Raw genomic sequence first — 25,619 nt, 5'->3', positions numbered from 1 at the left:
CTTCTGCACCCTGGAACGTCTTAGAGTAAATAATGCTTGAGCAAGTCAGTGGCCATTAACTCTTTATCCTCTGAGAACTACACGTCATGCTAATGTCTCATCTAATGTTTTTAAGCATTTTAAAATTTATTCAGAAAGGAATTCTCTTTCCTGGAATACCTATAACTCGAGGTGCACTACATGTCCTGATGTCTTCCCCTCTCCGGTGAAGTCGAGCTGTAACTAGTATTGCCAGACTTAAAGTTCTTGAGGAAGCTAGTTTTTCCCTTTTCCTTTCTTTGCTTTTCCTTTTCCTTCTTGCCTGCTCTTTGCCAGTGCTGTGATCCAAGCCTTCCCCTGTGGTGTCCCAGCATACCAAGCCTGGAGAATCAAAAAGCATGCATTAAAAAAAAAAAAAGTGAAGAAAGACCACTGAAAATTTTTACTAGCACTATGGAGCATTCCTTAAAAAACCCAAACCTCTTAAAATCCATCTGGCTTGTGGAGAAGCCGAAATGAAACCCTCAGATCTCTTGAGAACATTATTCTACCGAGAAGTACAGTGATTGCTCGAACCATGTCTTATTAACAGGAATAGTTAGCTGGGCCATTTGTGTTGCCATAGTTATGGAAATGTTAGAACTTCCATGATCAACCCTATTTACAGGGTATATAGCTCTTGTCAAAACTCCCTCTGCTCTGCACTTGGCAACAGACAAATCATACACTTCTCGTGGCTCTGCAAATTGATCCAGACAGTTTTGATTTCAATGATGGAGCTTAAGAAGCAAAACAAACCCTGAACATTAAAAACCTGTTTATTGCTTTCAGATGCCTGTTCACAGGCCTGTGACTTGTAAATTATTTTGGTAGAGTTGCTCTGCAAACTTGCCGAGTTCCTGGACTGTAATGTCAATGAGTCAGCTCTAGGCCCTGTGAAAATAATGCAAAGTGAAGGAGAAGGTGATGCTTTAAGGTTAGCAGTGTGTATTTTGTACGTACAGGAACCTTTCTCAACAGAGTCCTGCCTACATCAGAGACTAAAGTGCCACCACATGATTGATAAAGTATCTTCCCTCTTGACCACAGGCCACTATCTAATGCTACAACTGTGCCTCCTCTGCCTTTCACTTGGCCCCATACCATTCCCAGCCTCCCTACCAACATGGCGTTCTGCCAAGTTTGCCTTTTCCGTATGATCCATCCAAAATGCTGCCTCCAGTTTGAACTGCTCTCATGCTGCCTTCAGTCTGAACCTTTGAACCTAGGCAAACCCTGGGAATTTGCCTTGTCCTGTTACAGGCTGCAGCAATAGAAGCAGTTGGGAGAAGAGGTATTGGAAAGGTTATAGGGAAGAAAGACCCTCCTTTCCTGGCCCCAGATGGTCCTTCTTGGTATAAGGCATCTCAAAGGCTTTTTCTGGGTCCCAGAGAAGGCTGATAGCAGATTGTCCTGCAGATTAAAACCTGTCAGCAGGTGTCTGACAGGTGTCTAGTGTCCAGTTGGTTGCTGAGCAGCTCTAATGCTGTGATCTCTGCTGGAACTGCCTGAATTAGCTGAGCACCTCCTCTAAAAACCCTGTCCCCACTGGGAAAAGCACCATCCAACCTTTTGTGTGTCCACATCTAGATGGTGGAATGGATGGTGTTGGGGAGGAACCCCTGGGCTCTCAGTGCAGTTGCCTGGGCAATTGAATTTTGCTGTCTTGGATGGTCCCAGGCCAAGCTCTTCCTGTGTTGGGGAGAACACACCAAGCGTAGACAGGATGGGGCAGGTAGAGTCGGGAGATGGCTGTTTCTGCTCCTCCCCATGAGTGGGACAAGAAGGACAAGGCGGTGATTGTGACTTCTGAGGGAAACATAAGAACCCAGCAATGTCTCTGGCCTTCCTGTGTGATAGACCACGAGACCATAGAAATTCTATTTTCCCCCCAGTTTTGTTGTCCTGGGTATAATGTTCTCCAGACCTTAGTGGGAGATGGAGAGAATAACAAAACCCTGCCAACAGTTTTCTGAGAGCTCGGTAGAGTGGAAAGTGTCTTTTGGTGGATGCAGACCGGGGTGATCATCTTGCTGCCAGAGCTGGGGCACTGACAAAGGACTCCACATGTGGCAGGAGCAGATGAGAGACTTGTGATGTCTTTTCTTGTTCTCTTCCCAATTCTTTGTATGTACATTTCAATGCACAAAATTTGCCTGTTGGCATCCAGTAATGGCTGCTTCTGCCTCTTTAGCTGGTGGAACTGTTACCTGGGATAAATGAAGCCAGCTCCTCAGATATGGATAAATATGGCTTTATCATTAGCATCTGAGATGGGAATGGAAGTAATGGCAGTAGGTGACTGATTGGAGTTAAAATGTTTGGTTGTTGGAGGACAGTCCAACGGTCTTTGGAATGTTTTATTTTAATGTGTTATAAGCAATATAATGTAACATAAGCATTGCCCAGAGAAGCTGTGGCTGCTTCACCCCTGGGAGCATTCCAGGCCAGGTTGGATGGGGCTTGGAGCAACCTGGATTAGTGGAAGGTGTCCCTGCCCACGGCAGGGGGTGGAATGAGATGGGCTTTAAGGCCCTTCCAACCCAAACCATTCCATGATTTTGGTCCAGTCTCTGCCAGGCAGAACTAGTGTGGTAGCTAGCTTTGGCTCTCTAGGACTACAGTTATTTCTGTGTCAGGGTTGGTATCAGTCACCCTGGTGCACTAATTTATAATTTCAAAAAATGTGGATGTATAATTGGGACAGAAATTTGAGTAAATGGAAGGAAGAAATCACATTATCACAAATTTTGCATTATTTATATTCATTTTTGAACACTGGCAGAATATAAATGTCAAACAGGGAGATTCATGCTTCCAGGGAAGAGGAATCAAAGATTCATCACAGGACTAATCTTCACTTTGAATGCAGTGTTTTAGCTGCCCCACTTCAAAAAGGCATGAAGAAGAGCAAGGGAAAGGGTCCAAGGCTGGCAATGATTAGAAGCTTGGGAAGAGGAGCTCCTCTGTGTGAGGAGAGATGAGGTACTGGAGTTAATTAATGCATGAGGCCATTTTGGCAATCCTCTTCCTCTATGCCCTATTGCATGTGCTGGGGCCAGGTTCCGTGACGCTTAAGGGAGACAAAATTCCAACAGATAAAAGGAAATGCTTTCTTAAGGGCTGTAATTAATGCAAGGAGGTGATTGCCATGGGATGCTGAGGACAGCAGCGTTTTAGCCGTATTGGGAATGAAGAGCTCCTGCACACTTTGTGCTGTACAAAACAGGCACGTTTATAGGAACAGGGATAATATCTTGCACTAAATATTTGCTCTTCTATTTCATGGTACAAATGGGTTACTACTTGGAGCTGGGAATGAGAGAGTATTTTTTTCTCTTTGCTGCAACACTGAACCATTAGCTTTTCCCTGAGGAAAGGTAGTGGTTTAGATAGGAAGCTTGAAGGGAAAAAAAAGAGTAATTTACCAAGTATCACAAATGCTGCCTGTGTTCAGTGAGCCAAATGGCTCTAATTAGAAGTTGGGAAGTATTCAGCGTGGCTAGGAGAAATATGCACTATCATTAAGTTAGCAGTGGAAGAAGCCTTGGACAAAGCTGTCAGCATCTGCATCCTCTATGTTGTGTGCTGTGGGGATTCAAACCCGGGGGGGTTTCAAAGAGCAGGAAGACAAGGAAACCTTTCAGCCAGGTGAAGTGGAGGTTTACAAGTAGGTCTGGGTAGAAGTTATGGGGGGTATGGGACTGAGAAAGCTCTTTTGGTGTCTCCTGGGTTCAGTACAGAGGTCTCATCCCATTTGGAGCCCTGGCATAGGCTGCCTGCAGCTCCTTGGTATGCAGCAGGGTTTTCTGCTCAGCACCCAAGGCTTTTACTACTGTCTAACAGGCTTGAATGGCCTCAGTCAAGTGTTGTGCCGTCCTTCTGGGGTGTCAGTGCTGCTAAGCGTTGCACACAACCAGCTAGTCCAAATCCAACTCAGCTGTCCCTAAGCTACGCTGAAGTCACTACAGTAAATAAATTACAGATCTGTACTTAAGCCTGATGAAACTATTCCCAACCACAGGAAAACCGAAAGCAATACAGTGAAATCAGAGCTAACCACAACATAGAGACAATCCTAGTCTAGGGAAAGCAAGAGTAATCATTCCTGAGATATATGTTGAAAAAGTAGGTGTTTGCAGGGTGATCCATGTATATTTGAGGGGCATATAAAATCACAGACTGGTTTGGGTTGGAAGGACCTTAAAGCTCATTTCATTCCACCCCCTGCCATGGGCAGGGACACCTTCCACTAGCCCAGGTTGCTCCACACCCCATCCGACCTGGCCTGGAACACTTCCAGGGATGGAGCAGCCACAGCTTCTCTGGGCAACCTGTGCCAGTGAATATAATACACCTCAGATGCACTAGGTTTTGCTTTCAGGGTTTTATAGGCCTGAGGGTGGAGAGAGGGATGGAGTTTGAGGCAGAATTCTTTTAAACCCTGAAATGGAAAGCCTTGCCTCAAAGATTGAAAAGAAGGACTTAGATCTTGATCCCTATGTGGAACACCCTGCAGACCATGCGTGTCTGGGTTTTTTGCCTTCTCAAGATGATAGAGCCAGGCTTGCTGAACACCTCGGCTGTGAAAGGAAAAGGACCAATGCAGGGCACTAGTGGCACCTGCCTAACTTAGCCATGCGTGTGAAGACCACTCTGTTCAGTGTGACCTGGATGCCAGCAGAAGATTCTCCAGAGCAGCATCCCAGGTGTGGTGCCATAAGAATGACTGTTCTGGCACATGTCCAGGTAGGGGAGGTCAGTGTTTGGTGCCACTGAGCCATACGTCATTCAAACAGTGCTATGCTAAGCCACCAGCAGAATGAGCAGGTCTCTACACCAAGTGTGGCTGGACAAGGACATGACAGGGAATGATGAAAGACCAAACAGTTAATAGAGAAAGTCACCTGAAATGTTTCTTCCTCGTTGTACACTGGTTTGTGTCTGGCCAGAGAAGTCACAAACTCGACAGTCCTCAGTGGCTTCCTGCACATCTGTAGGAGTCTCAGCTTGCTCAGCACAGTTTGTACCACCTCCACAATGTGTCCTGGGGTGAAGCCATCAGACACCTGTGCGAGGCAGTTTATGTTCAGCAAGTTGGTGATGGCTCCACCATTGTGCAAAATGAAGTGCTTCCATAATGCTGTTCATCAGGACACAGAAAAAGAGAAACTGCTGAAGACATGAATTTAAGGGAAACAGGAGAAATAGTTTCTGTATTTTGAAACTGAAACAGAAAAGTAAGGGTTATCAGGAGAGAAGAGGTTCAAGTTTTTCTTGTTTGCTGTTTCTCTCCTCTACAGCTTTGCAGCACAGAGGCCTTTGGGCACATGTGTTCTTAAACCATTACTGATTATTTGGTGGCTGACAGTCAGGGCTTTTTGGAAAGTCATTAAGGGCACATAAAATGAGGTGGATATGTGTATAAAAATGGAAAGAACTACTTATATGTGCCTATGTGCATAGGCAGGACCTGTCCATAGTATTCCCATTTGGATGTGCAGACTTAAGTACCTTTATTAACAGCCTGTTTTTACTTCCCTGACCCTCATCACAGGTTACTCCTGCTATGGGGACTCCATGGCTGTTTGGAAGACAAAGTCTTGCAGCTATGCAGGCATATGGTGCAAGGGCCAGGTGTAAATTTCTGTGGTTGGCATTTCGCTTGCTACTTAAATTGTGAACCTGGTTGTATCTTTAAGCTGTGAACCTCTGTGCCATGAGTTTTCTTAAGGGATGTGAAGTTCCTGAGACTTTGCTTTCCATAAAAATAGGGAGTAATACCATATTTCAATTTATTTTATGCCAAGTAACAGTTTGTTTCAGAGGAACTTAGTAAAATATTGGTGCCATCTCCCTAGGATTTACTTTGAAGCCTTGTATGAAAACATAAGTATTATGCATAAGAGGTTACAAAGGTGCTTGAATGAAACAGATTTGAGCGTGGTGTGCTTATATACTCATGTGTAGCAGAAAAACATTGGGTGGGAAGTGAATGGTGCTGCATGTCAGGGAAGTCATGTGCTGGAGAAAACCTGTCTTACTCTTACTTCAACTGCAACGTCAATACCATGGGTTCGTGCCCATAACTATTGACAGCTTGGTACTACATCTTTCACTGGGGCAAAGTGTGATCTCCCACTAGAATTACATCTGTGCTCAATAATTATTGGCTGAGTCACTAATTCATAAAGGAGGAATTGATGCACACAACAGCAAGCACCACTTCTGTGCAGCTGTGTGGTGTGTGCTGCAGCTCCTGCCGCAGGTAAGACCATGTGTAACACAAGGAACTGTCTTGCAGGGTGATTAATAGCAAGAAATCAATATAGGATTGCGAATCTTCCAGTTTAATGATTTCCATTGTATGTTTACTGTTTCCACTGGGCACAGATTGGAATATTCTGCCAGCAACAAAAGGCAGGGCTGCAGCAGACAGGTAGCTGTGCACTGTGGCTGGGAGTATTTGTTATGTCATTATTTTTCTGTCAAAACAAGTTTCTTTAGTTCTCAAATTGGGTGTCAGGCACAGAAAACTGACAGGATTGCAAGGTGAAGACCATATTTCCTTTAAACTTCAGTGAAGGCTGAGGCTAAAGAACAAGCCAGGCACTGCCTTAAATGGGACAAAGAATTAAAGCTACAAGTTTAATCTGCTCTAAAACACCATGAGTTAACTTTTTTGGGCAGTTGAAATTCCTTGAACTGGCCCTTTTTTTGACTCCAAGTTAGTGCACAGACTCCCAGAATGTGACAGTTCAATCCCCAGAAGTGGACACAGCTAAATCCAGCTGCTGTTACCTCCTTTCTCTAGATTTTATTCGTGTCCCTTATCTGTTAGCAATTTATCAGAGCTGTAACCTAACATGAAACACGTGTTGGCTTATTTAGCGACCACTTACCATCCACACTAGGAAAATTATTGAGCATGGGAGAGATTTACAACGTGCTAGGCAGCCAAAGCCTGTCTTGAGCTTGCCCACATGAGCATCGCTTGGTACCTTGGCTGCCTTTGAGAAGCAGTGCGGACTGGACTGCGCGATAAGTTTGTATCATTGGTGCAATAAGGTGACTGTGTAGACAGAGCAATGCTATAGTCAGGGCACAACTCTGTAACAAGGTCCCTGACCCACATGTGTTTGCCTTTACCACTGTTTTCCTCTGGGATATGACCTATCAGACCAGTGGCATGAGGTGATTGTTTTCCTTGATGAGGTGGTCAGCAGGGATACTCATAGTAGACGTGCATCATGGAGAGTCCTGACTTGAAGTTTAGTGTCATTCTGAATAACCCAAAAGGGTTTTTTCCGTAGTATCTTTAGACTAACCTTAAGCAGCCCTTTTGCTCTTAAGTTACCTTGTCCAGGTTCCTTAGGACACAGAAAGGTGTACTAAACCACAGGATATCAATAATTAAACCATGGGAAAAGGAGTATTTCTGAGGACAAAACCCTTCCACCAGTCTCTTGTGAAGGATTGTGGACAACCAACCATTTTTCTAGTTGTAATTGATACATATTATTAAGCTTAATTTGGAGCATTTCTTCCTAGTCAATGCTAAGCTACTGCAGACTTGAAGGTGATTAAAATCTGAAAGCAAATTTGCAATCCTGGAAGTTTCTTTTTTTAGCCATGTCAGTTGGTCTAACAAAACCCACTCTTTTCCTTAGAAGCTCTGAGGATTAGCATATGGGGTAGTCAGTGACTTTGTCAGAGTTTGGGAGGGCAAGTCTATCACTGTAAACATTGGACAGACTCAACATGCAAAATCCTGGATGCCTTTACAGTTTCTTTCCCGATCTGTAAGCACAGAAATGGAATTTGATAGTGCCAAAACTTAGTTCTCCAGACAAGGTTTTGTCCTGGAGAGACCCAGAAGAGTATTGATTAGAGGATGGAAATGGGATCGGTATAATAGAAATTCAGAAACCCTCTGTGAAAAAATCAAAGCTTAAAATAGAAAATGTGTGCTGCTATAGGATCTCATTCTTCATACAGGAGGGAAAACAACTTAGGCTGAACTTGGTGAATGCTAAACAACTAATGAAAAAATGTTAATCACTGCTGAACAGTATTTTACACTCTTCTCCCAACTCCCACTTCATTTTTTTATTCCACTGTATATTTATTTCACTCCCAACTTTATCTTTGGGGTAACCTGTATCTATTTCACCTAAATCTTCAGGAACTGAGATGCACCTAGGGTATGACTTGAGGTGAAAGGCAGTTCTGAGGATAACCAGACAAGATAAACCTGGACTTTAAACAGCAGCAGGATGGATGACCTGAAATACTTGCCAAATCTTGAAAGGTAGTCAGGCCTGGGAATCAGGATGATTTTTTGGTAGACTTGGCAGAGACGTTTAAGACTGGCATCAAAGGGCCTGGTGGTGGTTCCCACAAGCAGCACTCTGTCCGTGGCCCTCACAGCCTTAAGGAAATGGGGCAGCATCTTTCCCAGGTGTTTGGAGCTCATCTTCAGCACATACATGTAAATACAAGGAGGAAAGAGTTGTTAACAATGCTCACAGCTCAGAGCTGAGGAGGTGAAGTTGAGGACACTCTCTATAAACAACAGGATTTTGAGGGGTTTTAGTAGTCTAGCTGCATTTAGTATAAGCAGACTTAGATACTCAACCCAAGCAGGAAGCTTCTGCCTTCTCAAAGTCAGGTTTGTGCTAGTACCCTTCACTATTAACTCTGCTGCTCATGTTATTGAAAAGCAGGAAGGAAACAACTCATTTAAAGAAGGATAATCCTCATTCACAGCTCAAGGAGAGACATTGCATGGACCTGTACACCTGACAAACCTTAACAGCGAGAAACATTGTCACCTGGTCTGGAATCCTCCCAGCTCTTGGGGGTTATGGTTTCCTGAATTCTACCCATGGTTTAAATATGAAGAATACACTCCCTAATTTTTGCTGTGATTTTAGCTTGCTGAGGCTCTGAGAACGCAAGTTCTTGGAGCTCAGGGTTCATTTCTTTGCCATAATTTACTACTCGACTTTATAATGTATATTTAAATACTACTTGCAGAACAGATGAGTGTTGAGCAAAACCTGTTATTGGACAGTTATATTTGATAATGCTCAAGTGAATATTGGTTGGAGAACCTTAATCAAATTGCTGTGGTGTCACTCCACTGTTAACAGAGCTGTAAGTGAATAGATGGACTAGGACGATACATAAGAGGAAGTCTAATGACTGGGAAGCCTCTTCAGAAATGATTAAGACCTAACATCCAAGTCACAACACTCACTTGAGAACTCTGCGCTCTAGATCACCTTAGGATTTACTAATTTTTTAAAATATATTTGCCTATAGATTAGGAAACTTCCTGAAAAACTTGAACTTCAGTATCAGATCAGCCTTCCTGACTATAAATAAGGAAGAAACTATGTCCTGCAAATCTTCTCAGCTGAGAGGCAGTAACAAACACCTGTGAATCTACACTGCATGTACAATCTTTGTGATCCAATTTTTCTGTTGTCTGCAGTAACAGACAGCTGAGGAAAGGAGACAAAGCTCTGTGCTTTGGAGGGAAAGCTATAGAGGAGGGGAAATGGGGAAATCAGTGGTTTCCCAGAAGTTTTGGGGTAGAGTTACATAGTTTTTTTCTAAATAAACTTGGTTTCAAAATAAACTTGGCTTAACACAATGCACCTGTTTTATCATTATCATTCTTATGGTCATGCTGTGCATTTTTCCAAGTGTGGCAATTGCTTTATCATGATGAGTTGAGCATGTCCTAGCACCAGAGCTGAGTTGGGGCATAGGCATGCTGCTGGCCAGGATAACACATCCAGCTCATGTTTTTGCTCCTGGATGAACTATTCTTCAGTCATGGTGGCAGAAATGTCACACTGGGATGATCAAAGTGATTAGCACTCGATTTGGCTTCCAAAGGCTAGCTAAGCTCATCTTCTGGATGGGGCTTGGGCCAACCTGGTCTAGTGGAAGGTGTCCCTGCTCATGGCAGGGGGATTGGAACTAGATAGGCTTTAAGATCCCTCCCAACCCAAACCATTCTATGACTCCCCATAATTCTAGTGCTCTTAAGGAAGCTTCCTCAAACTGGCAGTTACCTCTGCCTGTCCATCCTGTTTCATACTGTCTGGGTCCAAATATTGGTTATGCTGTGAACTGTCTTGGATATGAGTGATTTCAAGCCCAGAGCCATGCACTCCCATCAATGGAAGAGACCGTTTGTTAAATGCCTGTAGGTCTTGGGTTGTGATAGCAGGGGCACATAGACTCTGAGCTGGGCAGGACAAGAAATTTTGCCAAGCTGGTTGCTAAGCAGACAAGGATCATGAGTATTCCAGGGCATCTTTGGCTCCTAATCTTAATTTTAAGCCCCATCTGCACTTGCTGTCAAGGTTTGAACCCCAGAGAAAGGTTCCCTCTTGCTGTGGGGTCCACCAAGGGCATCAATCACTGCACACCCATCACCTCAAAGAGCCCTCACAGATGGAGCAGCTCCATTCAAGGTGACACTGTTGCCCTTCCAAAACACAGGTTTGTGACCCATCCCACAGTCTAAATGTACAGGACTCACCTAAAGTAAATAGGTGTAATTTTTCACATAGGACTCTAAAAGCAAAATATTTCACAGGCAACATGAATCCAATCAGGATTCGGGATGAATTGCTCCCTTCTGTGGTTAGTGTGACTATTGGGCAGTGTTTTAATTTTCTTTCTAGTCACACAAGAGAGAAAGGAATGGAAGCAATAGCAATAGGGCTCCTGAGAGCCCAGAGAAAACAATCCGTAAACATAACTATTTAACATAGGCTCTTTGTTTTCTCAGTGGAAATTTATCCTTGCTATTTTATTGTTCACTTTGGCTTCATCCAATTCCTCAAATTAATAGAGCTGAACAATTTAAGCTCATCTTTACTTTTAGTTTCTTGCCTCATATTTCGAAACTCTCTATTATTCTCCTTCACTTTTCAGTGCACTGATGAGCAGTGACTGGACTATTTTTAAATAAAGCAAGTACAGGTGGAGGAGAGAAATGTGACCTCTTGGGGGCTCTTAAGAAGTCACAAGACTCTCTTAAAAGAAAGAAATAAATGTCAGTGAGACAAGCTATTATCAAGCAAGCTTCGGCAGGTCTGGTCTTAGTGGTATGTGCTAAGCTGAGAAACACACTTATTCCTTTGTGTCGGATGTAATGCAATAGGAGAAATTATCTGCACTGAAATAAAGGAGCAACTCACCTCTTCCTCAGCCTTGGGCACTGCTTTAGAAAATGCTTTTTCTGTCTCTCCAATCCACACGACTGAAGGCTGCAATTGCTTTGCCACCTAAGAGAAAATGTGGGAGCAGAGGCAAGAAGTTGATTAAAATGGTTACACTTCCATACCTGGGAGCTTATCATTATGCTTTAGAATTCATATTTCAGCAGTTCAATTATCCTGTTGTGGTTTTTTTCCCCACAAGTGTTCAGTGCCCATGGATAGCAGTGGCTCTTCCCAATAGCCATGGCAAATTAAACCCCTTCTAGTAAGGAACTGAACATTAAGAACCCACTCCAAATTGGATCACTTTGACTCTTATGCTCATCTTTTATTTCTGAACCCAAATTTAGTTGCAGTTCTGCAAAAGCAAGCCTGGATTTGGAGTTCAGTAGCAAATGATTGTCCACTGTCACCTTTGGGCTGACTGTAGGATCCTTCCCTCTTCCTGAGGATGATACAGATGGTGAGATAGGCAAGACATGGCTGTGGCGTGAGAGGTGAGGGTAGTAATGGCTGGCATGCATGAAAAACAGTATTGAGTTTGCAGTGAGCCCAAGAATGAACACAGAAGCTGTGAAATGTGAAGCGGGGGAGTGTCTACAAATGGGTTTTCCAGCTCCAGAGTCGGAGGCACTATACCTCTGGTTCACAGCAGGATGGCAGTAATGCTACAGGTTTTTTCACATCTTGCGCTCTTTCCGATTGCTATAGAAGCGTCAGTAGTTTAGACATTCTGCAGCCAAATTATAATCACTTTCCAGTGGCTCTCAGAGCCTCACTAGTTTGCTCAGCAACAAAAATGATGGCTCAAGGAGTCATCATGAAATGAGAGACACACAGAGAACATTCTTCTACCCTGGTTTTATTTTTGTTTGATTCCCTCTGGTTGGAACTGCTGCTTCCAGGAGGAAGCTTACAAAATCGATAGGCTGTGCACAACATAACCTTGTGTCTGACTGACAGCCAGTGCAGGAAGGGTTCAGTCATAAACATCTTTCTTCTCAGAACCACAGTTTGTTTCAGGGATGTGTTTCAAAGGCACTAAGTGTGTGTGTGTGTCTGTACAGTAAAAGTGGATTTAAGGGAGGGGAAAAGAAAAGTAGATGAGGCTGCTAAACTTGTCTGCTGTGCTGAGGTGAAGTGCAAACAATGAAATCTTCAGCACATGAAACTTTGTGGGAACTTGTCAGGCCTTGAATGTGCCAATAGGTACCTCCAGCTTCAGAACAGCTGAATCATAAAATGGTTTGGGTTGGAAGGGACCTTAAAGCTCACCTTGTTCCACCCTCTGCCATGGGCAGGGACACATGCCACTAGACCAGAATCACAGAATATGTTTCAAGGGACCTACAAGCATTATCCAGGCTAACTTCTGCCCTACACAGGACACCCCAACAACCCTGTGCCCCCTCTGCCATGGGCAGGGACACATGCCACTAGACCAGAATCACAGAATATGTTTCAAGGGACCTACAAGCATTATCCAGGCTAACTTCTGCCCTACACAGGACACCCCAACAATCCCACCCTGTGCCTGAGAGCATTGTCCAAAAGCTCCTTTGAACTCTGTCAGTTTTGGAACTGTGACTACTGCCCTGGGAGCTGTTCCAGTGCCGGTGGGTCTGATGCTGCAGTGTGATGTGGCGGGGGAGGTTACAGAAGCTATAAAAGCTGTTGGCAAAGGCTGAACTCTGTCTGAGGTATAGACCTTCCTTGTTTGGCTCAGAGATGGTCTGGGTGCTTAACAGCCCTCTCAAATGCAGGCTGAAGGTTCGAATTGGACTGTACTTCCATTTTAACTCTTCAGAGAGAATGCTCACTGTTTTCACATGTAAGTGGAAATCAGTGAATAACTTCAATTTTGGCTCTTAAAGAGAGACTTTCCTGTGCTCACTGTTTTGAGGCAAATACCTAAATGTGGAAATTGGGCTGCATATATTTGGCGCACAGAGAAGCTGTGGCTGCTCCATCCCTGGGAGTGTCCCAGGCCAAGTTGAATGGGACCTGGAGCAACCTGGGCTAGTGGAAGGTGTCCCTGCCCATGGCAGGAGTGGAATGAGATGAGCTTTAAGGTCCTTCTAACCCAAACCATTCTGGCATTCTGTGATCCTACGATTTTTCTGGTGTTGATAGACATTGATATGACCCAATTCAATACGCTGTGTTTGGGCCTGGCTGTTTCTCCTTTTAAAGTCAGATCAGACAGATCTGGCCAGATCAGATCAGAATCCATGGGCACCTAATTGAAATTGTTGGCAGATATGTAGCAGGCTGTATATCCCCCCCTGAACGTGCTTCATTTGAATTATCTATGGACAGTTTGAATCCACGGATAATTAAATGCACTGTACATAATTAATTTGTAATTGAAATTTTATTAGCTTTGCTGCAACTCCACAATTTGTTGGAGCTGCCAGCAGATGGCTCCTTAACCCTTCTAATACCACACTGAGATTTGCTTGTCAGGAAAATCATTATGGAAAAACCCCCACCTTGTCCTGCTGCCTGTCAATAGAGATCAAACAGCATCTTTGAAAGCCTTGGGTTAAACTTTTCAAACCCGAGAGCCAGAGTTTAACAGTCAAACTGCTGCACTGAGAATGCAGAAATGTGATCCTTGCCTGGCACACGTGCATGAGGCTCCTCCAAACGTGAAGGATTTGGTGGAATTTTTTTAAAAGGCCTAACTAAGACTTTCTGGAAGCTCAAGTTATTGCTGAAAACTGCTCCATACTCTGTAGTTTATATGATCAGAAATGCTTTGGAGCAGCAAGATGCTGAACCTTGTGATTAGACCTTTTCAGTGGGAGACTCTCCAGATATTTTACAGTGCTACAGTGACCATGCCACTGGATTGGGAATTGTTAGGCAGGAAATAGCTATGGATACTGTCTTCCAACAGGATGCATTTTGCTTTTTAACATTAGAGTAACACAATGCAAAGCTGCTTTGTCACAGAAATAACTGGGTATTAGAGTAGTGGTGATATTTAACATTTCAAGAGTCCAGGATTCCAGCTGTCTGAGCTGCACCAGGAGAAAAGGATTGCTCTGGATGCCTGGAAGAAAGGCTGACTGTAGTGTTTGAAAGGCTGAGAGAATGGGGATTGTTCAGCCTGGAGAAGGCTTTGGGGTGACCTAATTGTGGCCTTCTAATACCTGAAGAGAGCCTACAGAAAAGATGGAATGAGACTATTTCCAAAGGCCTGGAGAGACAGGACAAGGGGGGATGGCTTCACACTACCAGAGGGCAGGGTTAGGTTGGAAATTAGGAAGAAATTCTTGGCTGTGAGGGTACTGAGGCACTGGCACAGGTTGCCCTGAGAAGCTGTGGCTGCTCCATTGCTGGGGGGGGTCAAGGACATGTTGGACAGGGCTTGGAGCAACCTGAGCTAGTGGAAGGTGTCCCTGCCCATGGCAGGGGATAGAACGAGATGATCTATAAGGTTTCTTCTAACTCAGGCCATTCTTTAATTATATGATTCCCAAATTTCAACTGTAATGGAAGAGTCTTGTGTGGCATGGAAATGCCACACAATGCCACAGAGACTTCTGTCAGGGTACTATGGGGAGCTGTACCTGGTTCTCCAAACTACCAGAAAAATGACCTGTCTGAAGGGACAACACAGCCATGGTTATGAACAAATGAACCTGATTCACTGGGGAAAAAAGTAGTGGGCAGACTTCAAAATTATTTGCTCTAAATGCTGGGATTGTCTCATTTAATCTTAAACTCCATCATATTCCTTTTTTTGTGTAACACTTGCATAGTCACCTCGGATTTGCTGAACAGCATAACCAAATAGCCTGATAAGAGTCCCTGAACACTGATGGTATTGAAATATTTCTGCAGCTTGCTGCTCTGTAAAACCCCTGGCTCACTGAACCAGCTGCACAGCACACACTGAGCTGTTTATGCACATACACGACTTCCTCGCTGGTATTTCCTCCTGGCCACCTCTTTTCCAACCTTTTAGCCTGGTCAGTGTTGCACTAATAACATTTTCCCATGTGTGACTTGTGGTACAATGTGCTTTCTGTGGACCTGGTAGAGGGGGATAAGCCCCCTGAGAGGGGTTTCTCACTCTGGTAGTGATTAACCTGATGGTTCCCTTATGGTTGCAGTGCTTGTCATTTTTATTGCCTTGGAGTTGAGACTTGTGAACTACCTGCAGTTTTACACTTTTATATCAGGGAGCTCTGCATTTTACCCTCTCTCCTCGATCCCTTCTGGATTTGTTTTCGCTTCTGTGCATCCTTCACTGCACTTCTTTGCATCTTTTCTATAAGCTATTGCACTTCAGTTTTATGCTTTGATGAGAATGAGAGAGAGCCAAACCACTGCCTGGAACAAACTGGCAGAGAGCTCCACTGAGTCCAGGCTGGGAAATGGGCCTTAACATAAATATTCCAGCATATTCTGGTTCATTCTGGAAGGATGAGTTTTGTTTTGGGGACTGCTTGAAAATGCTTCTATATGAGACAGATCCTCTCCTTTCACTCTAAAGCAGAGCTGACCTGGCAGGCTTTGCTGTGTCTTTACGGGGAACACAAGAGCTTAGGCTTAGTGTTTGCAGCCTCTTTCAATAGTTTTCCTATTCAGTATCAATCTTCCTTACATTTCCTTTGGATAGGGAGACTGAAACGTTGGTGTGTTCCTGTTCTGGTAGGAGAAGTCATTTCCTCCTTACGACATTGAAATGCCTGCCCTGAGTAGCACCAAGCCTCCCTTGGGTAGGGGCTGCTATGTCTCTTGCAAATCACCTCCCCAAAACAAGGGGGGGGGGGAAAGGGAATTTGGCTCTTGCATCTGAAACAAATTAAAGTTTCATTTTTTTCCAAATGCTATTCACTTGTTCAGGGCGTCTCCCACAAAACAACTGCCAGCAGCCAACACTCAGTCATGGACGGAAAGTTTCCTAGTGGTCAAACTCCAGAGTTTCTTTTCATTACAGAAACTCTTTTGTTTGCAGATGGGATAGGTAATCAAAAGTGCAAGGTGCCTTCACCTTTTATCACGGAGCACCATTAATTCTTATTTACTAAATCTTAGCGTTTCATAGTGGTTACATGGATCATAAGATAACTGTCATGTTTCCTGTCATTCACTTACACCTCCAAGTGGAAGGTCTGTGTTCTGCTCGACTGACTCTCCATAAAGGCACCTCTGGGAAAAGTCTGGCTCTGTTCTCTGTATTACCCCACAAAGCCTGTGAGAACAGCAGGTTCATTGAGAAACTAAGTGGAGTAGGGTGAAATAGGCAAAGCAGAGGGAGTATTAGCCCAATCTAATGGCACTAACCCATGCTGGGGAGTGCTAGGTCCAGTGTTAGCGTTACAGCATCAAAGGTGCCTGATCACAGCACCATTGCTCCTCCCTAGGCACTGCTCTGACCAGTGAGCACCAGAGCCCTTGGGGATCACCTTGTTCTTAGCTGTGAAACTGGTTTTTGCTGAGGATGGAGATACCTGTCACAAAACCTGCTGTAAAACTGGATCTAATAAAGTACATCTGATAAATCCCAGGCAAAGCCAATTTTAGTAGGCCTTTGGCACTGGAAAAATACTGCATCTGGCTTTTTCCTAGTGTATGTGCTGTGTTTTTTCTTTCAAACAGCATTTTGTCTGGAAATCTTTACCAGCTTCCTTCCATAGCAGAACTGCTGAGGACTTAGAATGTGGAAGAAATCCTTCCAGGATAGTGTCTTTTTTTTTTTCTTTCTGAAGAGGATTTGGTATATGTTGTTCACAGTTCACATGCCTTCTTTCATTTCTAGATTTCTCATATGTTTCTGTTCCTGTAATCCTGAACTAGGATTCCTTCTTTTGAAAAGCTTGCTGATAGGTAAACAGAGAGCAGTACAGGGGAGAGAGCTCTTGTGCAGCAAGGGTCCCAGAGAGGAAATTTGACCACCCCCAGCCTAGCATTTGATTAAATGCTGCATGGCAAGCATTCCTGGCTGATGTGCATATAAACAGTGAACAGAATTTTCTTTATCTCTGATGCTTTTCATAGTCAAGGTAGCACAAACCTCACATAAATATTAATGTGAAAAATGTGGCTGCTTTGAGTGATTTCTCAAGGGGTGTTAAATCCTCTGCAGAGGTGCGCATACCCTGTCAACAAGCGGTTTTCACAGAATCACTTAGGTTGAAAAGACCTCTGAGACTGAGTCCAACCTGTGACTGATCTCCACCTTGTCAACCAGAGCAGAGCACTGAGTGCCATATCCAGTTGTTTCCTGAACACCTCCAGGGATGGTGACTCCAGCACCTCTCAGTGCCTGACAGCCCCTTCTGTGAAGAAATTCCTCCTGATGTTTTGAGCACTTGCAGGCAGAGAGGAATTTCAATTTGGGCTGGCAATCCTTTGGACCTTGGGCAGCTCATGACTGGTGTGCATGCTCCTTGGTCTGGCCAAACTACAGTTCAATTCCCTGCCTGTCTTGCAAAAGATATGATGAGCTGAACCAACTTTACAGAGACTGACACAAGGCACAGTACCTTGAGGACCATGTGGAACATCATTTGCAGGGCATCCTTGTCTGGAAATTTCCCAGCAATGTTGGAAGGAGATAAGTTGAAGAGGTTGGCTCCTGTTTCTGTGCAGATCGCATGGACCAACATTTTCTTTCCAACACCAGCAGGTCCAGTGAATAACATGGATTTCACTAAAGGAGCCATCTTGTGGACCATTTGGGAACCTGTAAAAAGTCATATGGCACTATGATTGCTTTCATTTAAGTCTGCCATAAAGGTGGAGTGATTCTTCCTTTTTTTATTCACCGTAAATAATTTATAATGTAAATTAATTGTTTCCTTACTGTGGCACGAGTGCTCTGGAGTTCAGTTCTGTATAACCAGAGCTGTGACCCCAGCAGATCTGAGTACAGATCTGGTTGTAGCAAGACCTTTATTTGTACCTTCTGACAGGCAAACTTCAGCTCTCAATCAATGTGAACTAAAAGAATTATTTTGAAACTAGATGTTACCATGTTTTTTATTTTCTCTCCTTTGAATTCTGCCTGTACTCCCTTTTGGGGTAACCTTTCCTCTTACATGTTTGGCCTAGGTCACAATGTAGGGTGCAACCAATAGTATGTATTCTATTATCGTCTTCACAAGCTATTTAAAGCAGGTGGGGCAGTGCTGGCTATCTCCTACCATGACTCATCTCTGATAACTCCCTCAGGAAGCTATCTCTGTTTAATGGGCTGTCAAGGACCCATCGAATGACCCACAGAAGTACAATGTCCCATTGTGAGATGCTTCACTCCAGGGGGAGGAGCCAAGCATTGCCACCTGGATATAATCTGGGCTTTGGGCCAGCACTGAGAGCCCTTACCTACTGGATTCCCAGAGGACAAGAGCTACCACTTGGCCTTCAGGTGAAGACCAGATCTACAGGATCACTGCTCCAACTGACCCATCGCTCCAGGACGACTGCAGCCACCATTTAATCGGACTACTACCAACACCCTGACTGACAGGGTGTCAGGTTGCTTTCTGACTCTGTCAGTGGTTTCTTTTTGTACTGTTGCATTTGGGTTTTTTTGGTTTCTGTATTAAATTGTATTTCTGACTTGGAGTCTCTCACTGGTTTGCTTTCAGAACAAAACAATGTTACTGCTGTTCAGTGGGTGTCAGAGACTGTCACTTAGGCTGGTTGTACTCCCAAATCCTTCACTGTTGATCTCCTCTCTGAGCACACCTAATCACACCTGCAGAGGAGCCAATGTCATTCCCTAGTCTGGAACACGACAGGTGCATGCTTCAGAGCAGGTATGATATACCTGTTAGGAGAAGGAGGATCATTCTGTTTCCTTCATTTCATTCATGTGAGCAAACATGAGTGCCTGGGTTGCTGTACTCCACTTGCTCTGCCTGCAGCAGTGACGGGTCAGCATTTCTAAATCTGTCTCTGTGGCTGCTCCAGGTAAATTCATCCTGGGCTGTATGATCTATCACCTGGGAAAGCCTAGCAGAAATGCTTGTGTTGGGAAAACACAACCACAGACAGATTGAGGTGGTTGATGGTGATGGAACTTGTCTTCCCTGCAGCTGTCACTGTATGAATTAGGCACAGGTGACCCTCCAGAGATGGAAGTGGCAGGAAATGTCAAAACCTTTATCCATGCTCACTCGTAGTCCAGGAACATCACCGCCTCAATGCCTAAAAATGTCCTGTGTCACCAGTGGTGGTGATGGTTACACATATTTGAAAACCTGTGTGAGCACCCACTACGTCTGGCAGTCTCTGAGACTGGTGTCCAGCAGTCTGTGGGAAACTGGCCCCAGAGACAGGCTGCAGAGGCAGCCTGTGCTTTTCCAAAAGCCCTTATAGCTAAGGGGGACAGGCAGGTAAACCCAATCAGGCTGCCTGGCTGTGTTCTAATGGTTTAACATCCCAACTAAATGACAGTGACCCAGTGCAGAGATGAATGCCATTGTTTCAGGTCGTGCAGGATGTAGTGAAGTTGTCAGCCACCCAGGCTTTATTAATATTTGGTCATTCCACACCAATCTATTACTACTATACACAGATTGATTGTGAGGGAAGGAGCAGACTCCTCTGTGGTTAAAGATGAAGTATATCTTCTACTATTATTTCTCCTTTCAGCTGCTTATAATTTCCTGAATGCCATTTAAGCTGGGGCTTTCCTTCCCAGCAGGTTACTATTTTGGGAAAAACTTTCACTTCTACAATACACAATTATAGAATGATGAACTAGTTTGGAGGCCAGTTAAGTAAAATTTTATCCATGACATATCACCCCAAAGGTGAGACCATTCCTATACCTTTTTTTTGGCTCGTGCAATATCTTTTTTTCACTCAAAAGCATTTTTCAAACTGCTATTTGCAAATAGTTTTTGTTTTGGTAATCCAGGGTCTCCTTTCCTCTCCCCAGTATCTCTGTCAAATATATCAATGGCAGAAAATTATGGGTTCTTTTTCCTCCAGGTCGAGGATGTCTCGGGGCCTGATTTCCCTAGATTAGGGTGGTGCTGTAATGTAACCTTGGAGGAGTTGTGGGACATGTGAGATACCACACTGCACTGTGCAGACAGGGATAGCTGCTGAGCTCACCCAGCTGCTCAGTCACACTTGCAGCCAACCTCTGAGGGCTTTTGCAAAACCAGCTGAGGCTGTTTGAGGTGGGAAGAACACTACCTAGGTTGAAGAAAGCTGCTTTTAAAATCCTGTTTGTGTTAGCTTGGCTTTTCAGACAGAGCTGCAGGACAACAGGAGCACTCTTCTCCACCTAAAATCTGAAGGAAACAGAGCTGCATGCTATTGCTCCAAGCTTTCCAGGACAGTGAGCCTGCTTGGGGGATGGGGAGACAGGGAATGCCTGAGGAGAGCCACAGAACATGTATGTACACAACTGCCTGAGCAGTGGCCTTTCTGGAGGGTGTGCAGTGGAGGGAAAAGCAAAAGCTGTGTCAGCTTTGCTCTGTTTGCCAGAGTGGGAGGCAGGGAGAGACATAGGCTGATTTGCCCCCCAAAGGGAATCAGCAGTCACAGCCTGGGGGAGGATATGCCGAGTTAAAATCTCCCCAAGATCCAACCAGGAATGGAAAAGGATGCAAGTGAATGTATGAGCAGAGGCCCTTGAGACAGGCACTTCTTGCAATCACTAGAGTTTAGCTTAATGCCATTCCCAAGTTAAATATGGGATAGATTTTGCATGAAAAACAAACAACCTGACTCAACAAAGCCTGGTTAGATATTGGCTAAGTCTGGCATTAAAACTACAAGGGCATTTCCAAGTGTCCTCTGTGCTGTACAAAATGTATCCAGACTAATTCCTTAAATGACTGCATTGTGCAGCACTGAGTAACCTTAGCCAGCTTGTAAAAGGTAAATTGCAACCTTAGCCCTTCCCTTAACTTGATTAATTTTGATCACTGGAGCTTGTTTTAGCTATTATCTTTCCCAAGTGGTTTCCTTTTATGCGTTGCCATTCACAAACAGTTACCATGCAAACAGAGATGGGATGGAGAGCAGTGCCTGACCAGAGCATGTGCACACTCCTTTATGCACCGTTTAAATGATAGCACTCAGAAGGCTTAACTGAAAAACAATTAGACTGCAAAATGCTCTAGATTACGACTAATCAAGCCCTGTCTGAGCCAGTGAAAGTGCACATTTCTGTCAGGATGCAAAGCCATCGTGTTTTGCCCTCTAGGAATGTTTGCTGTGTTCTCACCTAAGGGCAATATTCCATAGAGGGCCGTGAGCTGTCTGACGTCGGCAAGAGAGGGCACGGGCTGTCCTGTCCGTGGAAGGATGGTCCTTACACAGCCGTACTTGCCTGGAGGGAGGGAGCAGGGGTTTCACAAACGTGACACTGCGTGGTTACAAAATGCATGACTCAAGGAATGAAAAATTACCCTAGAACACCAATCCAACATGCTCTCAGCAAACCTAAGTCTGTCGAGGGACAGTGATTCAAACAGGGCAAGGTGATTGTGCAATGTGGTCCCTAGAAAGCTGAAATACAAAGGAAAATTTAGCTTACACACACTGGACTCTCTCTCCCAGTCTGTGGAAGGCATTCAGCAGAGCAGTTGGTCTCCAGAAACTTCTAAAAGAAACTTCACGAAGAAGAATCATTAGTAGCACCATAAATCACACTGTTGGAAAGGATTTCTGGGTTTGGGATTTTGCAGGGCTGGAATCCCAGCGAACCACACTCTCTTAAAAGGTTTTCATAAAGGAGGAAAAGCTATTTTAACAAGCTTTCCTCTGGCTGCATCCCATCTCAGCTCCTTGCCATGTTAGATGTTTGAGTGTGTCACCTAATCGGGTGGTGCTCTTTGCTTTGCAGTTCACTTTTTTTTTTTTTGTTCAAAAAAACCTCCACAAAACAACCCAAGAAAACCAAAAATCCCTGATGTGAACTGAAATGATTTAATCTTGCCTTGGCTCTCTTGACAGAGCTATAATCACATTGCTTGCCCTGTCAAAGTCCATATACAAACATTGTTAGAGAGCAAAAACTCAGTAGGATGTGCCACAAGCAGGAAAACTAGTTGTGATGTAGTCAGTGATTGTTTTTAGCATAAATTACATGTCATTATGGCAAATATTGACAAATAACAGTATACTATGTTTTGTTGGAGACAAAAAGGGACAGGGCTGGGGTTCTCCGGAGCAGAGGTAAATCAGCAGTGGTTAAGACAGAAAGTGGAGGTATACTCTGGGGGCAAAAAGGCAGAGTAGCCCTGGTGCAACTGCACCCTCCCCTCTGAAGAATCAAATTCATTTCAGGTTTTATCTTTTATTTAAGGAGAAATCAAAAGAACTGGATAGGAATTAATCTTCATGGATTTAATTAGAAGGCATCAAAGGGTTTAATTGCAGCTGAACATAAATCACAGTGGATATTCTCTGACTAATTTAGATAAGGTCACCAAGAAAATTAGTTCAGTGACGTCAGTTTGTCATGGAGGGGGGGACATTTCAGCGCCTTTTCTAGCTGCACAATTTCACTCTTTGTCCTTTCCCCAACAACTAGGAGGAAGTGACCTTCCTTAGGCTTCAGCCCTGTAAGGCTGAGTAGATGAAGACTTACTTCTCTGCAGGCTTTGACTGTGTCCTTGGACCCTTAAAGGGAGTTCTTTTGGATTTAAAAAAATGATTCTAGGCCAGCTTTAAATACCTTCTGTATCTGTTGTGGCAGCTCAGGAAGCACGAGTGAGTTTTGAGTGGGAAAGAGCTGGCTCTGGCAGTCTGGGCAGGTGTAGGCAGCCAGCTGACTGTTGTTAGACTCTGCACTTTGTGCCCAGAATCTTCTTTTGGGAGGTGAATATTGCTAGGATAACTTGGAGCAGTCCTTGTGTTGCTCTGTGCTGCAGAGGAGCCAAGGCTTCAAACTTCAGGGTCAAGGGAAGATGGCCCAGAGCCATCTCAGCCTGTTCCCAAGTTGGATGTTACCAGCTGTTAATTATTATTAACAGCAAGATGTGCTGTTTCAAAACATCTGTGATGGGGAATGTTTGTTGGCCAAAAGTGACCTTGATGGTCACTTTTGATGGTGCTGGTTGGGTGAACAAAGGAATAATGAGAATTTTCCTTTATTTTACTTCATGATGTTTAATGAGCATAAAATGGATGAGATCCTTGTTAGTTCAGCCTTCAGCAAAGTGGGCAAAGGCTCTGAAGGCTCAACTGATCCTTCTGAGTTTATATAAACATGGCATTTAGAGGATATGTAAGAGAACCTGGAGTTTTTGACTCAGGCACATGTGGTACTAACAGCCAGTGGTATTGCTGCTTCTGGATAGCTGCAAATTCAAATGATAGCCTTTGAAACAATCAAATCTTGGGCTTTTTGCTGCTAAGGTTGATGTGATTTTACTGTATGTCACCAAATGCTTTTGGAGATGGTGTCAGACCCCTCTGCAGTCTGAAAATGTGGAGGTTTTTGCCACTTTTTTTTCTGAGTAGTGCATAGCCAAGCATATCTGGCTGCAGCTGCAGGTAACAGAAACCAGGCAAGAGGCCTGTGAAATGCAGAACTAGGCAGAGACACATCTCACTCAACTCAAAGCAGTGTTCAAAGTTCACGGGCAGTGAGGGAGGTGGAGGGAAGCGGGTGAGTCTTCTGCTGAATGAACAAAAGCTGAAGGTATGATTTTTGCTTTTTTCTGGGAAATACTCTGGATGGATTAGGACCCCTAGCCTGTTAGACTTGTACTGCATTGCCAGTGCCTGGCAAGGGCTCCTTAAAGGATGTTCTGGTTCTTCCTTGGGGTGGTTTGCAACATCCAAAACCATTGAAGGCTTCCAGGTGTTAGTACCTGGAGCTAAGCATCAGCCTTACAAACAGGTCCTAGTTGCAGTAGCTGAAGTGAAAGGTACTAAGCATCCTGCAGAAACAGACTTGATTTGCCTATGTGGCTTTAGATATTTAAGTCTGAAGGTCCTGAAAGTGTAAGTCACTCTTGACTGGAAACAGGGGTCAGTGAGCATGGAATGGCTGGAGTTTGGCTAGACCAAACACCGGGTTAGTGACAAAAGGTGTGCTTTACCAATATAACTGGAGAGATGCACGGCCTGGGCTTTGATTAATAATCCTTCTTCTGCAAGTTCCTTGTACAGGGAATCAATGCTCCTGTGGGCAAGAGACATCACTCAGAAACTGTAGGGCACTGTAAGTAAAAGCTCAGTTCTCCCTCAAATGAACCAGTGTGAGAGTTATTTATGCTTCCTCAGCTTTATAAATGTGCTTTGTAGCTCAGAGGTAAAGGTGATTAGTGCCATCAATATAGAATCAATACGTGCCACTCTGTGCATCATAGAAAGGAGCCTCTTGTATTACCCACACACAGCCTCTCCCCCTCCTGCTGACTCCATTTACCCACTTCAGGTGATGCCAGATCAGTTATGACTTGTGTAATAGACTCATTCATTAATATCAATTACTGGGAAATTATTTTTAAATGATACAATAACAGCAATCCTAACACTACTGTAACTATTCACTTAGCTCTCCAATTAGTAGTAATTCATTAATTCTTCTTGGAATTTACTGTATTTGCAACAGACAGTCTCATCTCTTCAGGAACATGCAGGGAATGACCTGACCAGAGCAACAAGTGGTTCACAGTGTTGTGGTCATACTGGCCAAGGGAGGCTGGGGAAAACCACACAGTGGAACTGTTTCGCATCCCTGGAAGTGTTCCAGGCCAGGCTGGATGGGGTTTGGAGCAACCTGGGCTAGTAGAAGGTGTCCCTGCCCATGGCAGGGGGGTGGAATGAGATGAACTTTAGGGTCTCTTCCAACCCAAACCCTTCTGACATTCTATGAGATGGACAAAATTTCTCCAGGGGAATGGTTCCTTTCTCTCTCCATTAGTAGCTGGAAGTAGCTCCCAGTAATTGAGGATTTAATACACTTCCATTTGTGTGTGGTTTTCTATTGGTGGGGCTGTTCTCCACACTCTCTTTTGGAGTTCTAAGCATCCATTTCAATGACGTTTTTCGCACTAGGTTCTACAGATTGACACTGCTTCAAGGATGACATAAAATGGATAAGCCTGTTGGAAATTCTTGGTGTACTGTCAGCATAAACGATATTGACTTGACTCTTTTTAGGGCTTTCACTGTTTTTGTGTACTTTTCACATCATTTTCCCTCAATATCTGAGCCTTTTTGTGTCACCTATCTTAACTGGGATATCCTTGTACAGCTACAATAAAAATATTTAATAGTGCCTCTCAGCTGGCTAATAAAGCTACAGGTATAATTTGAGGTCTGCAGGTTTTTTTTCCATTTCATCTGAGAAGTTTTATGTTTATGCAGTGTTAGTGGCTCAATTAATATAGAAGTACTAATAAGCAAATCCAA

At 44.0% G+C, this 25,619-nt stretch overlaps 1 protein-coding gene across 1 annotated transcript in view; it reads right to left on the bottom strand.

The window, feature by feature from the left end:
- Window positions 1–255: 255 nt before the first annotated feature.
- IQCA1 (IQ motif containing with AAA domain 1) overlaps window positions 256–25,619 on the bottom strand; it is a 91,721-nt gene continuing 66,357 nt past the window's right edge. Inside the window, exons 13-19 of the mRNA XM_009077091.1 lie at window positions 24,302–24,384; window positions 21,475–21,579; window positions 17,768–17,967; window positions 11,244–11,330; window positions 8,317–8,494; window positions 4,926–5,161; window positions 256–360 (exon numbers count right to left, since the gene is read on the bottom strand). Of these exons, the coding sequence (XP_009075339.1) occupies window positions 256–360; window positions 4,926–5,161; window positions 8,317–8,494; window positions 11,244–11,330; window positions 17,768–17,967; window positions 21,475–21,579; window positions 24,302–24,384 (994 nt within the window). The remainder of the gene's footprint in view (window positions 361–4,925; window positions 5,162–8,316; window positions 8,495–11,243; window positions 11,331–17,767; window positions 17,968–21,474; window positions 21,580–24,301; window positions 24,385–25,619) is intronic.

This window comes from Acanthisitta chloris, unplaced genomic scaffold, assembly GCF_000695815.1.
Source record: "Acanthisitta chloris isolate BGI_N310 unplaced genomic scaffold, ASM69581v1 scaffold15416, whole genome shotgun sequence".
In the NCBI taxonomy this organism is placed as follows: domain Eukaryota; kingdom Metazoa; phylum Chordata; class Aves; order Passeriformes; family Acanthisittidae; genus Acanthisitta; species Acanthisitta chloris.
This window is presented reverse-complemented; position numbering and strand designations above follow the sequence as displayed.